This window comes from Bidens hawaiensis, unplaced genomic scaffold, assembly GCF_021521415.1.
Source record: "Bidens hawaiensis isolate Kalapana, Puna unplaced genomic scaffold, B.hawaiensis_p1.1 tig00014593_1, whole genome shotgun sequence".
Taxonomy (NCBI): Eukaryota; Viridiplantae; Streptophyta; class Magnoliopsida; order Asterales; family Asteraceae; genus Bidens; species Bidens hawaiensis.
In genome coordinates, this window is record NW_027492272.1 from 545,298 (window position 1) to 562,314 (window position 17,017).

Sequence of the window (17,017 nt, forward strand, 5' to 3'; positions counted from 1 at the left end):
TTCTCAACACAAAAATGTTGATGATTCACAAACAAAAAGGGGTATAATAGAACTACGTAACATGGGGCAAACAAGTAAGTCCTAAATACTTTATATGAAGGCTTGTAAGTCCGAACTTGGCAAGTAAGTCTATGGTTCAACCTATATTGTTTGAAAAAGTTTGCAAAAAGTTTAAATACGCATAAAATGTTTTAATCGATCATTATGGTTCGGAGCCAATTCGGGGTGATCTGAAAAACACAAACTATGCCTGACGTATGATGGAGTCAGTAACATGTTGGATTAAATAGGGACCACATAAGTATTGTGTTTAATACATACCTCAACGTATCGCACTGGCATCTAAATACTTGTTAAGCTTAAAGTTGACAAATATATCTACAATCGGCTTCGGTTCTTGACATAATAATATTGAAATAGAAATGCGATCTAGGACACTAACGGATAGTACGATTTCATGCCGTGATCTTTCTCAACAAAAAAATGTAAACTATTAATATTTATAATTATTATATTAGATATAATATTAATTTCATATTTACTTCAAATTGTTATAGTATTGTTTTTGTTTTGTTTTTAACCTAAGACTTTTTTAGTATGCTTTTATTTTATTATAATTATTTTTCTTTACTTTAAATTTACTCTTAAATTTATATTTGTTTTTGATTTTATAAAGTGATATTTATGGGCTTATGTTAAGGTCCTTTGTGCAAATTTGTTAAGTGGTGGATCGACAAAAATATATTTTATATATATATATATATATATATAAGCGTTTGGATTTGGTGTATAAATATTTTCGGGTTTAAATCTAAAAATATTTTTAGAGTTCGGGGGTTAAGAGTGTAAAATCATTTAAAACTCGAGATGTTTTAACTCTATCGTGAGATAGGCTAACCCTATGAATATGGCCAACCAAAATATCTCTCATTCATTCACTCACTTTTTAGTTCAAACTCTCCCAACACTCTCTCTTTACCCTATCCACAACCACTGCCTCCTTCTTCATTCAAACCCTAAAACTCTTACAAATCCGCTAGTTTTTTGTTATTTGCTACTTGATTATCATCAAATACGGACCCTTCACCAATGGCAATCCATCTACCTTTGTTGAAATTGTGTTTGATATTAACCTTGTTCTTCGACAGTTCCCGTCAGAACTGTTCATAAACAAAAGGGGTTTAATTAGTTGTTGTATGCTCATGATGATGATCTTATCATCGTTGTCCTAAGGGACCTTGGTGTTGATTTAATTGAGTTTTTATCTTAGTTTGTTCAGTTTGTAGTCTTTAGGTCTTTTTTGAACTTATAAAGGTGTAATTATCCCATGTAAATTGTTTGTATATGTGAAGGAACTGCCCAGAAACCTATAACGGGGTTGGAAGAACCCAGATAAAGAGAAAATGGAAGATTTGGACTAAGTATTATATTTGATTCGAGTTTGATTTGAATCAAATCGAATTCATAAACCATTCGAATCGAATTCAAATTCGATTCGAATAAAATATGGTCACTTAAACTTTCTCTAAAGCAAAAGGAAACGAATCGGAGTTAAATTCAGAACCATTCTAATCGAGTTCCAGACTCGATTCGTTGATTGTTAGAAAATATCTAAATCTTAACAAACTAAAAACAATTCGAATGTCTATAACTCAAATCTAATTGAATATCTAAAATATCAATCCAATCTAATTTATTTTCAATCGAATCGAATCTCCAGATTCGATAAGATTCAATGTATACTAGATTAGATTCATTTTAAACTCGATTCGTTTTATGTTCAATTCGATTGGTTTACACTTTGAATATTTTCAACTAACATTATCCAACTCGAATATTTTAAACAAAACTCGAATCGATTCCTTTATACATGGCAGTTTTCAAAACTTGTATAGAAGTTTGTATTATTTTATTTTAATTCTATCTTAACTATTATTTTTAACTTTTATTTTATTTTCAAATTTTTAATCTTGTTGTATGTCTTAATATGGTAAATTGTTATTATTATTAATAATTTTTTCTTGTTTGTACGTATATATCCTAACATTTGCAACTCAATTATCAAATCTAATGTTTTGCCCTATGTTTTCATGTAGCTACACAATATGTATTGTCCTTTGGATCTTCCAAGGAAAAAGAAGCACAAGGTGTTTACCTCCATGATAAAGGGGTTATGTGAATGCCATTTAATACATGTTATCCCCGCTAACCCGGAGATATACAGTTGTTGGATGGAGGAATTTTGATTGAATGCCAAAACTGAGAAGAAGGGGGATACAATAACTATTGAGGTGGCTAAGCAGAAAATTTCTATCACATAGGACGTTATTAGTAGGGCCCTAAATATCAAGGATGCCTCCACATCATTCTTTCGAGCGGTTTGAGAAGAAGAATTTGGAGGGACATGTGAAGGACATTGGATATGATGTGGATTGGAGCACCTGTGAGAAGAGACATCTACCAGCATAATGGAAATTTTTTTTCCATGTTGTTGCTCACTGTTTATCTAAGCAAAAAGGTGGTTATGACAAATTGAAAATGGAGTGGGTCGAGGTGATGGCATGCTTAACCAACAAAGTGCAATACAATTTCTCGAGGTTTTCTTCCAGTGCATGCAATCAAATGTGATCTCGAAGAACACCTGGAGGATGTATCCTCACTTTGTTCAACTGATTTTGGACGACCTATTGAAGAAAATTCCAAGACCGGTATATCTAGAAGAGGTTGATGATGGAGGAAATGTGGTAGTTCCATCTGAGCCTCATCATGTGAAGATGGTGAAACAAACGGTTTTCAAGGCTATGTTGGAGCCTGTGGGAAGAAGTGGGTATAAGTATCGAGGACAAGAACCTGGTACTATGTTTGGTCTTTACTGAGACCGAACCTAATGGTGAAGATACATAAAAGGAATGAGGAGATGGAGATAGTGAGGCTAACGAAGATGATGACGGTCAGAGTGGTGATGATGGGCATGATAGTGAAGCTATTGATTCATATACCGATATGGAAGGTGAGCATCGTACAAAGAAGCTTCATGACAGAGGAAGGTTGTTAGCAAGCCTTCTGCTGGTGGTTCGTCCTGTCAATCTAAGGAAGGAGAGGAACCTGAGGGTCCTCAAACGTTTAAAAAAGGCTAAGAACTCCAAGAAGTCTGGGCCTTCCAAGATGCCGACTTCTTTAAAGGTAATCTTTCCTTCGACTTCCACTACAACACAACGACCACCTACCACCCAAGTCGACCCTCACCAAACCTCACCAACTGCCCTATCCCGCACATCAAAAATTCTTAAGGCCAAACAAATTCACGTGCCCAAACCCAAGATCAAAACCAAAACATAAACCAAAACCAAATCCACTACCTCTAGGAGACTGTTAGATGAACATGTCACTCATCCCGAAACCTCATCCTCTGGACTAGTTGAACCTATGCCATCTATATTTGAAAACATACCCATATCCACCACCCAAACTGAAACCGAGTCTACACATCAAACCATTTCACCCCCTAGGACTTTCACCTTTTAGTTCACCAACTTACCAATTCGCATCCCAAATCCAAGGTACAACTTTCTGGACCTCCACCTTTACATCATCAACTCAAACCCAAACCACCAAACAAACCAACCCAACCGATTAGCTTACCCCTAACCATAATCATAACCATATCCTTACCTACCCAAACCATTACCATGCCAACCCAAACAACCATACAACCAACCTTTTCGCTTACACCTCCCTCAACCATCAAAAGTCCAATCATATATGTCATTCCCCTGTCTAGTGAAAAGTTAAGGAGATCCTCAGTGTTCCGGGATCATCTCCTCGATAAGATTCAGGCTCTAAAGGAGTCAAACGAAAAAAAAGGTCAAACAGGAGCATATGTTTATAAAGTTTGTGAAAGACCAGCAAGCGGTGAATGAACGGGTTGTGAAGGAGAGGGATGAGTTAGCTGCTCGGGTTGCTCAACCGGAGCACGGCAGGGAGGTTGATAGAGCCCTGATCGAGATAATCTATAGAACCAGTGAATAATCATCAACAACTGGTGACTTAGGAGTCGTTTCTCAACTCTGAACATCATGATGACGTTGTTGGACTTCAATCAAGAGTTTCTCATCTTGAAACTAATATTCCTTCCTCCTCAAACTTTGCTCAATACTTAGGAGGGAGCTAGAGTTAAGTGTGGACCGTGCTATGATTGAATCTGAGACTCTTGATTCCCATGTTCGCTTACTTCGTCACAGAATGTGGGCACCTTAATTGGTGAAATGCCGAGCTCAAATAGATGATTCAGCGGTTGGAAAGAGATATCAAAGAGCAACAAAGCCTCAACAGTTTTGACACATTGATATCGCAAGTCACAATTTTTTGCCTTACACATTTTAATCACTTATGAGTGATAAAAGTGTCGAGAGTGGGGTGTTCTCAAATATGGCATGTGTTCTTTGATTTAATACCAATTGAACAACTTCACCGCTTTTGGAGTTTTTCGGATTAATAGGAGGTTAAGATTCAACTAAGTACTTCTAGATGATTTTTTTGGAAATTCTTTATACTTCTAGACAGTTTGTTACTCCAGCAAGTGAACTCGTCGAGGCCGCTTGTGTGGCATGAACTACGTAGATGTTGGTGAAAAAACTGCAAGCACTTGGTGAAGTTTGGAAGAGAACTCCAGTTATCAGAGATTGCATGAGCTCGCTTGTAATGGTAGCTAACTATCTATACTCTTATTCAAATAATCTGTCCTCTTTTATTTGTATAGCACTAATATTTGAAGAGTTGTCAACAATGTGTTAGGCGTACCTGAACACCGTTATCAACAATGGGATATGGAAGACCAATAATTTGTGACTTGTGATATCAATATGGCGAAACTCGTAATATATATATATATGGTCAAGCTAATAGTTAGAGTGAGCGTGAATTCCGGATCCGAGACGAGAGCTTCTATGCACGTGTTTAGCTTCAATGGGGAAAATGCTTCTAGAAGGAATATGTTTTTGCTATAAATAGGGACCTGTATTGTTAGTTCTGTGTGTGTTCTCATGGTGTAAATCGCCCACCCAAGGGGAGCTCACCTTGGGTGGGGTTGGTTCGTTTATTATATATTTAACCTTTGGAACCGATAACAATATTGTTTCTTATTATATTATCCGTTTATTGTTCACTCGATCATTTGATTTATCGCACCCATCTCGATCGTTTATCAAGTACAAAATTCATTCATTTTTCGTATCCGGTTTCGGTATAGGATTATTTGAGCACTATTATTAAGCATATAATTTTCGAATAATAAATTGAAAGCTTCTGCATCTATCTCCCTCTCTTGTTTCTAGTGTTATTATTCCAGTATTATCCATTGTTTTATAACTAGAGGCAGTGGGGATGCTTGTGATGGTGGTTGTTTGTGATCAGTGGCGAAGCTTGGACGAAAACGCAGGGGGCATCCTGCTGCACAATTTGCTTCTGATCTCGATAAAGCTACTCAGAATCAATTGGCAAGAGGTCAACGATTACGTGAATTGCTTAAACAATCCCAATCCGCCCCTCTCGCGGTAGAAGAACAGATACTTACTATCCAAGAACAAACAATTTTGATAGGAAAGATCCCTTTAATGACTTCTCTGTGAGCTTTTATGCCACCATATAAGATTGCCCGTGCTTGTGATGGTGATTACAACTGTCGTTGCAACGAGGGTGGTGGTAGCATTGTTCGATAAATAGAAAATTAAATTTTGATCACCAATATTTAGATATGGTCCTATATCCGAGTGGTTCATAGAATATTGATGCATGTGTTGATCCGTCTAATAACAATTGGATTGATGGATTACTTCTTTTTGTCAATTCGGTAACTAAAATGGATCCGATCATATCATATGTCAGGGTCTATATATCAAGATGGATACAAGCTTTTTCCAGTATAGATATACTAATGAAAAACTATTGTTGATCAAGTGTGTTCAATGAGATCTATCCGGATGGAGATAGTGATACTACATCAAAAGGATTCAGTGTACGAACAGTCATTCTGATGAGCTTTGCCCCTTTGGAACTTGACTTGGCCATACAAACCTGGAGATCCTCATCACTTGAAATTGGAAGGCAGTTATCTTCGGTGTCTTCATACTCAACACAAAACTTTTGGTTCTTTAATTCGGCGAATCTCTGTGTTACATTGTTGTCCAGGTCGGTGAATTTAACAGAAAGGGGCAGCGTAAACTTGATCATATCATCATTGTATTTAACTTTTATTGTCTTCCCCATATATGTTGATTTTAAGCCCTCAACCTGCAAAAGGAGCAAAAGAGAAGTCATAAACTTCGTGTAACAAGGCGTTCTTAATTTCTTTTGTCATTTATTAGCATCCTCTCAACTCTAGTTGGGACTCATCTCAATATGATTACGCTGCAACTTGCAAATATAATTAATTAAAGAAAAAACTAACCTTCAGTAACTTGTGAATTTGTTCAAAATCCTCAAAGTAACTTTCTTTTGGGACAGGTGTGACAAACTCAATGACTCCCACAGGTTCATTCCCAGAACCCAGGTCATAATACACAGGCAAAACTAACTGCCCCATACCTCCTACATCTGCAGAATGTTGATCTGCTAGACAAGTCACATTACGGCTTGTCCGATGGTCCGCAATTCCAGTTTGAGCTGCACGGCCAGCTAACCAGTTGCCCACACTTGTTTCTAATCCAACAAAACGATTAGGGTTTTCAAGACATCTCTTCCTGTAAACCTCAAGTCCTTCATGATCCCGAGTCGAGACATAGGTTTGATCTGACAAAACAAGATTGCACCCAATTTCCTCCGAGTTAGAAGGTGTGAGTTCCCAAAATTAAAGTAACCCAGATTCGTTGCGGAAGTTAAAATTCTTAAAACATCTGTCAATGGAGTATTCTATTGTTGGAACCTGTGAGACTAATATAATGACTTCCAGAATCATGGAATGGTTGGAATCTATAGCTTCCATGGTAAACAAAAGTATTGATCGTCTAGATCACTTCAGCCGGTCCAAAAAAGTAAAACTAATAAACTCGGTGGGTTCTGAAAGCCATGGTTCAGTCCCATGTATGTGTTTATACTAGATTTTGAAAGGATCCAATAGTGATACAAGGAATCCACTCCTCCTAAGACCACATTGAATAATAGGCCAATCAAACTTACTTGAACCACATTCTTAACCAACAACCATCAATCAAACAAACAAATCCTAAAACTGGAGATTGTTTTACTTCAGTTCTCATACGGATAAGAAGTTAAGAACCCCAAAATATAAAGATCTTCTTGTCCAAATCTTCTATAAGATCCTAGAAACGAAAAAATAATGGATTATGACATCGCAAGCTTTCTACAGCTTCTAATAAACAAAACTTAAGTTTAACTTGAGCTTATTTGATTGCTTGGAGACTGTACGTTGATGAGTATAGTATATAATATATATACGGCGAGGCTAATGATGTCGGATCGAGAAGAAGATGGAAACAGTGGAGAAGAGTGTATCTTTAGGGCGCATAACGACGGTGCTGATGTCTTGGTTCACGGTGGTTATCGCCGCCGATTAGTCGGATATTTGTTTTTTAATTATTAAAAGTTATGACTTTTACTGGAAAGGAACAAAGGGGTACAACAGCTAAGCGCCTAAGCTAGTTATTGGATTGTTTTGTTTCCAATATTTCATTTAGCCCCCACTTACTTGTAAGATTGTTTTTTAATGCCCTTTTCTAATGCCTTAGGCCAAACGTAGAGGGGTGTTATAGAGAGGGGAACAACCCCCCCCCCCCACCCCCCAATAGCATCGGGCACACCGGCCATGGGGTACTATGGGGGCGCTTTGGGAGCAAAAAAAACTTGGGTGTCTGAGCGAACTCGGTCTGTTTCTTTCAGGTTTGCTATGATACCGGAACTAAAACAAAAAAATGACGTTTGATCGGTTTCTATTACGTTTATTATGGTTATTAAATTAAAAATTAAAAATTTAAAAATAAATAAAAAACAAAACTCACCAATCAATACGGTGCCAAGTGGCTCAATGAGCCACTTGCGGCACCAAAGTTTCTATTTATATATATTAATAATTAATAATAATAATAATAATAATAATTGTGTGTGTGTGGGGGGGTGTTAATAAAAATTGGTTGTTCAAAATAATATATATATATAAGTAAAGGATGGAATACGAAAATCGATTATCGTACAATAGGGACGCGAGTGTCTAGAGCGTTCATCTTCAATAACCAAATTACGCGAGCCGACCTCCTTCAACCTCTTCTCCCGTCGATTCCGTCCATCTTCACCATCGCCGTTCAACGATTCCGTCCACCATCCACCTTCGCGACCACCATCTTCTTCCGACACAACCATCGATCGTTGCTCACATGTCAGTTGATTAAATTGCCCAATAGAAATTGAAATTATTGAACTAATTGATCAATTAAAATTTGAAATTGGTCCAATTAATCATCAATTTGAAGTTTCAATAAATCAATTTTGAGTTTTTGAAGAAACCCAGTTGCAGACGTTCCATATTTTGTTCATATGGTCGAATCAATGATCAAATTAACAGTCGATTGATGATTGTTTTATGATTATGAGATTATATGAAGTGATTTCAGTGTTCAATTTCATGTTTACATGTGTTTAATTTCTTTTTTTTTTGTTAGTTTTAGAAGTTCTGAACAGCCAGAACTTCTTAGAACTTCTAAACAGCCAGAACTTCTTAGAACTTCTAAACTTTTTATCAGAACTTCTAAATTTTTTTGAACACCCAGAACTTCTTAAAACTTCTAAACTAAACAACCTGAACTTCTTAGAACGTATTAGAATGTTTAAAGATGTTCATTTGTTTTTGAACACCTAGTGTTTCGTTGAATGTATTAGAATGTTTAAAAATGTTCTTTTTTGGTCAGAACGTTTAAAGGTATTCAGTTATGTTTCAGAACGTTTAAACATAATATTTTGAACCCTAATCAGAGCTCGATCGAGTGCTTTATTTCTGCAATTCCATAATTGATTGATGAATCTAAATGCTTCTACACATCAATTCGATTGATTAAATCATCATTTTGGTGTTTATTTTGGTCAGAACGTTTAAACTTTGAGCAGAACGTTTAAACATGAACCCTAATCAGAGCTCAATTAAGTGTGTTAATCTGTATTTTCATAATCGATTGATGATTCTAAAGCCTCTTACACATAAATTCGATTGATTAAATCATCAATTTTTGATCAATTTGAAGATTTTTAATGTTCAGTGACGTTCTTTTCAATTTTGGGTTTTGACTTTTGAGATTTCATACTGTAAGCTGTGATTAGAGTTTAGAAATTGGATTAGATTGAGCGACAAGTTCCGAATTTGGATCAGAGTTGATTTGTAATCGACGAATTTTGATCGCGAACTACTGTTGGGTTATTTACGAAATTGCCACCACGCGTTTTTTAATCAAACGTTCTGGAATGTCGCGTACCTAATGTACGATAAGCCCTTATTGTACGTTAACTCACCCCTATATATATATATATATATATATATATATAACTAGGCCTAGCAAGGATCTAGAAACCCAAAAAATCCAAAACAAGTAACAACTTCGAAAAAGACAGATTTACACAAAGACTTCCAATTTGCCTCTATTATGTTAACCATAAAAAGATATTAATTTTTTTAATCTATTGGATGATGTTTTTTTCCCACGCACGCCCTTATGTTGTTAAAAACTAGACTCTCTAATTCGCTATATATTCCAAAGAATGACAAAGCAATACCGGCAACTATTTGTTTCAAAATTGGAGACGCGTACAAGTTTGAGGCAAAATCTATCACATCCTCGACTGGAACTCCTGAAAGTGTTGGATTATTACACCCAACAAAGATCTTCACCCATTTGCATCTAGCTAACCCGCATCTAATTAGGACATGGTCATCGTCATTCCCACTTTGATGAGATCGTAAGATGGTTAGGATGTGAAATAGGATGTTTGATGTTCAAATACAATAATAGACAAATATTTAGTCATACCTATTTGTGTGTCCAATTGTAAAAATGACTTAAAAGAGAATAGGAGACTATTCATCTTTTCTCAAGCGAACCCAAACTAGGCAACCTATTGACAAGAGCTTTACAAAGACCACACTATATTATTTTATTCCTACACATAAAGTTATCTCATTCCTAAACAATTTTTTGTTCATACACATTATAATATTTCATGTTAGCTATTTAATAAATCATTAGTTGCCCACAACGTGAATTGAGATGGGAATTAAAATGGTTCGCACGGTGGACCACAATTATGTGGGCTTATAGATTAATTATAAGGAAAAAATATCTCTAAATAGGCCTTTTTTCAAAAATAAAGAAAATAGAGTATATTTGAGTTTCCTAATCACCTGGGGTTGTCTTTTTTTTTTAATCACAAGTAGGGTAATAGTTATTAATATTGACGAATAAGTAATTTAGATTTAGATGTGTAAGAGATTGTTAGAGAATGTAAGAGGAGTGTCACATCAGAAACTCTAATTTATGGCAAATAAATTAATAACTTTTGATAGTGCGAATAACACGTGACCAATGCGATTTGCCATTAATAATGACGAATAAGCCTATTATCATTTGATATTGGCAAATAAGCTTCTATATATGATATTGTGAATATAACCATTATAATTTAACTATCGTGGTTCACATAAGTCCCTTCATAATGATTCTGTAACATCTGAAAAAAATTCAGAAACAAAAAAATAATAATTTATAAAATATATTGAAATTATGTATGTTAAAAAAATAATTTATCGCATACGAATTAGAAAATTTATTTTAAAAACAAACTATTTATATAATTTATTTAAAAATTATATAATGCAAAAAAATTATTTGATGTGACAAGCTTAAATCATCCTCATGTGCTTTATGAACGATTTTAAAATTGTATGTTGTTGATCTATTTATAAGTTATCGTTTTTGACTAGATTTAATTTAAGTCGTAAATATTTGATATTTCTTCTATATTATCTCCAATTTGATTGAATTTGGTGGAAGTTTCGGATCACATTTTTGGAGTGTACGTGTCACCTTGCTTCAAAGATTTAGAATGCTATCGATCGTTGGTTGGAGGTGGCTCTTCCGAGTGATAACGGGCCTAAAAGTATTTTAGAATGGTTGGATTGGTCAGGATGGGTGAAAAAGAAAAAAGATGTTATTAAGGTGATTATCTATACGACATGGTGGACTATTTGGAAATCTCAGAATGAGATTATTTTGGTCAACCTAAAGACAACAAAGACACTCTATTTGATTTGATTGTTTCAGTTTTGTATTTGTGGTTATAATATCGTAATTGTAAGTTTTATTTGAACTAGGTGGCATGGCTCAAAAACCCGTTACTTAGCATGTAATTTTTGTCTTGTGCCCGGTTAAGTTTTCTTTACGGGTGTGGTTTTTTATTTCAAGCTTGCCGTAAAAAAAAAGATAGGTTCTGCGAGAATACGATAAAATGAGGAAGCATGCAAATTTATAAGTTTTTGATGATTCATTTAATTAGTGAATTTTTTTAGGTTCGTGTGATTTTATCTGCCAAGGTTCTTCATAAAGCTTGAGACAAGTCCAATCATCTGAATTGTTTTTTTGTTTGTGAATTTATTTTCATATGTTAGAAAATCTTAAGCACGGGCTTAGGTGAAGATCAATAATGGTTTTATTTACAAATATCATATAATAATAATAGTAGCCTTATTTGTTAATATCAAATAATATTAGGTTTATTCGTCACTATCAATGGCAAATAGCATTGATCATCTGTTGCTTGCCACTGTCAAAACCAATTAAGCTTATTCGCCAGTACCAAGTACCAGCTGATCTGACACCCCTCTTACATTATCTGACAATCTCTTACACACCTAAACCTAAATTTCATATTCGCCAATATTAAAAAACCTTGTTATTAAAAAGAAAAGTCAACCCCCAAGTGATTAGGAATACCAAATATACCATATTTAAAGAAAAATATCTAAATAACCTAGTTTCATCAACACTTTTCAGAAATAGCCTAGATTTTCAAAAAAAATCCCCAAATTGGCCTAACAAATTCGTCGAATCAAACGGAATTTCAAAATTGTCTGACGGAACTCGTAGACCTTTAAAATCGTGCCACGCTTCAACGTATTAATGGATATGAGGAATTCTTCATCTTTTACCTCTCAAATCCTAAACCTCCATATCCATATTTCTCATTTCTCCACAAAATCAAGCAAATCCGTAGTGTAAATCGCTTAGTTTTTCGAGGAGAACAGAACCATATTGTTTAATTTCACTCTAGAACTCAAAATCAAAAACCGCCGAATTGAAAATCTAGGTTTCGACGAACAAATTAAACAGTCGGATCCGATTGAAGCATGAACTGATCCGTCAGATCCGACTGTTTATTATTACGTCATCTAGAACACGAATCCGTCTGATAGCTTAAAAAAGTCGGATCCGTTAGAAATTTTGAATATGTGTCAACATTTGAACATTAATCCGTTAGATCAGTTCTTGATTCTGTCGGAGTATTAGTCAAACTAACTGTTGGGGAATTTTCCCTAATTCAAGCTGAAAGCGAAGACTTGATTATTTCTTGTTGGGCACCACCTCCACCTTTATCAATAAGAGAGATCACTCCATATGTTGGTGGATACAATTTTTGTCAAGCTCATCATAACAGATAATTGGAGACATCAAACAAAGGTGTCCGTATTAATCATCTAGATCTTTACTGGATCTGGTTTTACACTTCTAGACTTCATATTGTCTACTTCTAAGAATACAAACATCGGTTTGAAAAGGTAAAGTGGTCACACAAGCTTGGTTTTGAAGCAACCTTCCGCCAGACTATCAGTATGATTAGACAGTCGGTCTAATCATCCGGGCAGCCACAAAATCGGTACAGAGGATTTGAGAAGAGTTTTTTCAATGTTGAAGCGTGTACACATTACAGAGGCCCGAATACATACACACGATGGTCAGCTATGCAAAATAAGGAATATCTCGAATTACAGCAATATTGCAAGAAAAGTATTACAAGTCCATCAATACCATATTATGCAATATTCAATAATTAGGGTCTTAGAGATCAAAACCTCTAAACATGAAGCAACGGAACACATAAAACTCGAATACCAAATTTTTACAGAAAACCAAAATTAATATTACTTCTTATAACGCTTCAGTTCTGTCACCATCCTTGTAACTTCTGCTTCTCTTTTGCCATTTTAGCTTCGCTCTTTTCTCCGGCCTCGGTAGATCCAGTTGACATCAATGACTGATCTGAACCTGATGGCGTGAAAATTTCAGCCACAGAGTCCAAGGGTGTTTGGGTAACATCGGATCCCATGTTTACAGACTGATCTATAGGTGGTCCAACAACCTGTGCAGGTATCATTGAGGTGTCACCTAGTTCAAAACCAGAATCTATTGGAATGTTCTGCTTCAGTGTTTGCAACATATTCAGTAGGAGCTTACTGTCTTTGATATCTGGCGGTAGAAAAAACTCCAACACATAGTCATCCCTGGCTTTAGCACTACGCAAGTGGATTGCAAAGCAGCTGGTCAAACGATTCATGCGTGCATTGTGGACCAAATGGGTACTCTTCTACACTGAGTTTGGTTACATCTTCACAAAAGCATGAACCACGGGTTAACGCCTTGCCAACATAGCTAACAGAGCTGTCTAAGTGTCGCGCTATGCATTCTTTTCTGAAAGACCACAAGTGTACATCTTTAAAATGAAATGGTAGAGCAGTTGTGAACATGCAGACTGTCCCGACGCATTTAGTGTCAAAGCTACTACAGCTCTTCTTTATAACCTTTTCATGGGAAACAAAACTAGTGTGCTGGGACACAGCCGATGTCTGAGCAAGAGGTACATTGTGGATTTTGCACATCGTTTTCAGAATTCCAAAGATTTTAATGTGATCTTTTTGCCTGCCTTCATCAGGAACCTGTGTATAAAACAGATCTCTCACATAAAAACTCCAAAGCATAGAAGAATTACTATAAACACAACTCTGCACAAATATTAAACCTGAGTAATAGAATATTATATTATAAATCAGCATGGCCCAACTCACATATAAAGCAGGAAAATGAAACCCCTGTTGACTTGTCAGATTCACATTCTGCAAAATGACAACAATTTGGAAATGGCGGTTACAAAAGCGTAAAGCACTATACAACGAAAAAATTACTGAACCAAACAACCAACTACAAGAATCAAAACTGGGAGGAAAGATGGAAACCTTAAGTGCATCGTGGATTTTGTTAACCTCATAAGCATAACTCGTGTACGTTGTAGATGACGTCAAAAGCTCAAGCACACCAACACATAATTTTGTAGTCAAATTAAACACTGGTAAAGCCAAATATCCATGGAGATTGCACCGATTCGCACTCTCTTTTTGGGGAAATTGTTTCAGCGTGCAGTTATGTAAATTAAAACTCCACTCCGGCAATCTGAGTCTGAATACTCGAGCCGCAGGACTAAAGTCCTCTTCTTCATGATCCTTGCTCTCAGAAACCCGCCGGTACGAACGAAGCCCTTCATTGTCCACCCCAAGGCCATATGGTTGATCTTCATTAGTAAGTAACTGGTGCTTCCCAATCCCAACCTCACGAGGCCCCCAAAACTGGATCAGTACATGTTGCTCCCTGAAAGTTAAGACCTTTAGTGCAGCTTCTATCTTGTCCTGTATTTTTTGATGATTTGGGTCAACACTGGCAGCTCCCAGCTCCAAACCTATGATTTAGACAGTCCACGAAAGAAGCAAACCAATATCATTAATTTTAAGTAGTTCAGAGAAGAAGATGTCACAACTATGATTAGACGCTTCGAAAAGGAAGTAGCCAGTTTAATAGATGGAGAGTGCAAACATTTTGTATTGCAAAGATACTTGTAAATGAGAGAGACAAAAAATATACGTATATAACTGACAACCACAGGATGTTTGGATGTGTGTGTGTATATGGACACGAGTCCAAGTTTAAACCAACAAGGAAAAAAGTGCATACTTCAATATGTGAGATAAATGCATACTAAATCCTAAATATTAATTATCATATATTAACTTTATCTAATATCCCATACGATACAAGCACAAGCTATCACATCAGAGATCTAATCCTTCTCGAATCAGATTAATTGGAGAATAGCCCATCTCGAATCCGGCCAACTATCTTGTTCTTGTCTATTTTTAATCAATCGAATTTTCGGTTTCTATCACAAGAAACAAATTGTAATGCTACACCATTTTTCTCCTTTATAATCTCAATATTAAGTTTTTACCGACCATAGTTTAATAATTTTGGTTTAGAAACACCAAAAACAAGACGTACCACGTACTCATATGGTTTACTAATTTTGGGGGTCAATCACTATTAAAATCTCTCTCCCAAACCCATATTTTGACTAATTCAACCCAACCCAATTCTATTCCACTCATATCGGCCACTTAAAGGCTGTTGTTACCCCTATCATTAATGCATTTCCGATACGAAATAGCAAATCCATAGTTATCAAAGGCGCTAGAAGCACTGAAGGCACATAGGCCTTTCCTAGAACCTAGGCGCAAGGCGCCAAAAAAGTGAGGGGATAAGGAAAAAAGAAAAGCGCACTTAAAAAAGTGGGGGCTTGAGGAAAATATATTATGTAGTAAAGAAATAAAACTATTCTTCATACAAATAAATAAAAGCTATGATATAACATTTAGTATCTATCTAATTAGTACTAAAAGTTTAAAACAGCCTAGATTCAAACGTATTTCTAAAACATGAATAACAACAAAGTAAAGTATGAAAAGTTCAAATACCAAAATGTTCAAAACATGAAAACCAAAAGTTCAAAAAGTAATAAATAGTAAAGGTTCAAACTAATCATTGTTCTTGACCCGTCATCAATACCTATAGAGGTGTCGTCAACTTCAAGAAGTGAGGGCCTATACAACTAAGTTTTTGTATATCAAAATGATAATGATAATAATACCAATCTAAACTACTGATGCATGTTTTATCAAACTATACAGCACAAGGAGGCTTCTTTCTACACAATACACTTAGTCAAGTTAAAAAGTAAAACAGAAAGCTGTGCTGATGAATCAGATCTATGGAGTTACTCACATTTCTTATTTGCCCTAAACACCAAATGTGATGTCATGTATCTTGAGTCATAAGAACATGGACTACTCAGCTGTCTTGCAGAGGTCACCTCTATCCGGGAAACTGTCTTGACATCCTTATCTTCATAATCAACTGGCTCGAACTTCCTCTTTAGACACACTGGATACATTTCAGCTTCTTGATTTCTACACCACTGCACAAGTAAGAACACGTTTGATCAAGCAGGATAAATAAAAACTGAGTGAGCAAGAGGCCTAAAACATAGAGGCTTTGTTTCGAAGTTATGTTTAATCTCAGATGACGACACCCTAATAAGTGTTCCGATTTCCAAATAATACTAAACTTCATATAGGAAGGTATAATGACAACTGAGGGAAACTAAAACATCAAACATGTATAATGCAAGCAAATAAGAAAAGGAACGCATATCATTTTGTCAGCATCTCACAATAATGCTACTAGGTTTCTAATATCACATCACAATCATGTCTTTTGATACCATAGATCATCCTCAACTACTTAAGTGCAATACAGAATAGTAAAGGTAAAAGACAACTAAAAGTTAATGACTGAAAGAACACTTAAAAATAAGTGTTGAAAACCAAGCACACAACAAACATACAAAATACTCCTAGAACATACCCACTCAAGTAACCTTTTTTCAAAGCTTCAAAACGTAAATATTTGAAGCCTAAATTAGGAAATTACAACAGATAAACCAAAAAGCCAATTAATGCCCAAAACTGAAATTGATGTGTTTCATTTATATATATAGAAATCTAAGTTACATGCCCATACAGAACAAGATTTGGCATCAAACTCCAAATTAAACTCTTCATTAACTAGTTGTTTTGGGGGAAAGTTTT

At 35.6% G+C, this 17,017-nt stretch overlaps 2 protein-coding genes and 1 pseudogene across 2 annotated transcripts in view; all 3 read right to left on the reverse strand.

Moving 5' to 3' along the window:
• Window positions 1-16,407, reverse strand: part of LOC143547071 (protein NLP7-like) — a 139,138-nt gene extending 122,731 nt beyond the window's left edge. Inside the window, exons 1-3 of the mRNA XM_077038582.1 lie at window positions 16,152-16,407; window positions 14,279-14,775; window positions 14,111-14,158 (exon numbers count right to left, since the gene is read on the reverse strand). Of these exons, the coding sequence (XP_076894697.1) occupies window positions 14,111-14,158; window positions 14,279-14,775; window positions 16,152-16,320 (714 nt within the window). The 5' untranslated portion in view covers window positions 16,321-16,407. The remainder of the gene's footprint in view (window positions 1-14,110; window positions 14,159-14,278; window positions 14,776-16,151) is intronic.
• Window positions 5,860-7,236, reverse strand: LOC143547073 (protein NLP2-like). Its single transcript, XM_077038583.1, has 2 exons — window positions 6,446-7,236; window positions 5,860-6,288 (listed from the first exon to the last, which is right to left on the reverse strand). The coding sequence occupies exons 1-2, from the start codon at window positions 6,578-6,580 to the stop codon at window positions 5,971-5,973; spliced, it is 453 nt and encodes a 150-aa protein (XP_076894698.1). The 5' UTR covers window positions 6,581-7,236; the 3' UTR covers window positions 5,860-5,970.
• LOC143547072 (protein NLP6-like) lies at window positions 12,913-14,245 on the reverse strand (annotated as a pseudogene).
• Window positions 16,408-17,017: the final 610 nt, after the last annotated feature.

Bases quoted from the DNA above. Each gene is read 5' to 3' on its own strand.
- LOC143547073 (XM_077038583.1), bottom strand. From the start codon at position 6,580: ATGGGGCAGTTAGTTTTGCCTGTGTATTATGACCTGGGTTCTGGGAAT. The intron at 6,289-6,445 runs GTTAGTTTTTTC...CTCCTTTTGCAG, and splicing joins AAATTCACAAGTTACTGAAG to GTTGAGGGCTTAAAATCAAC.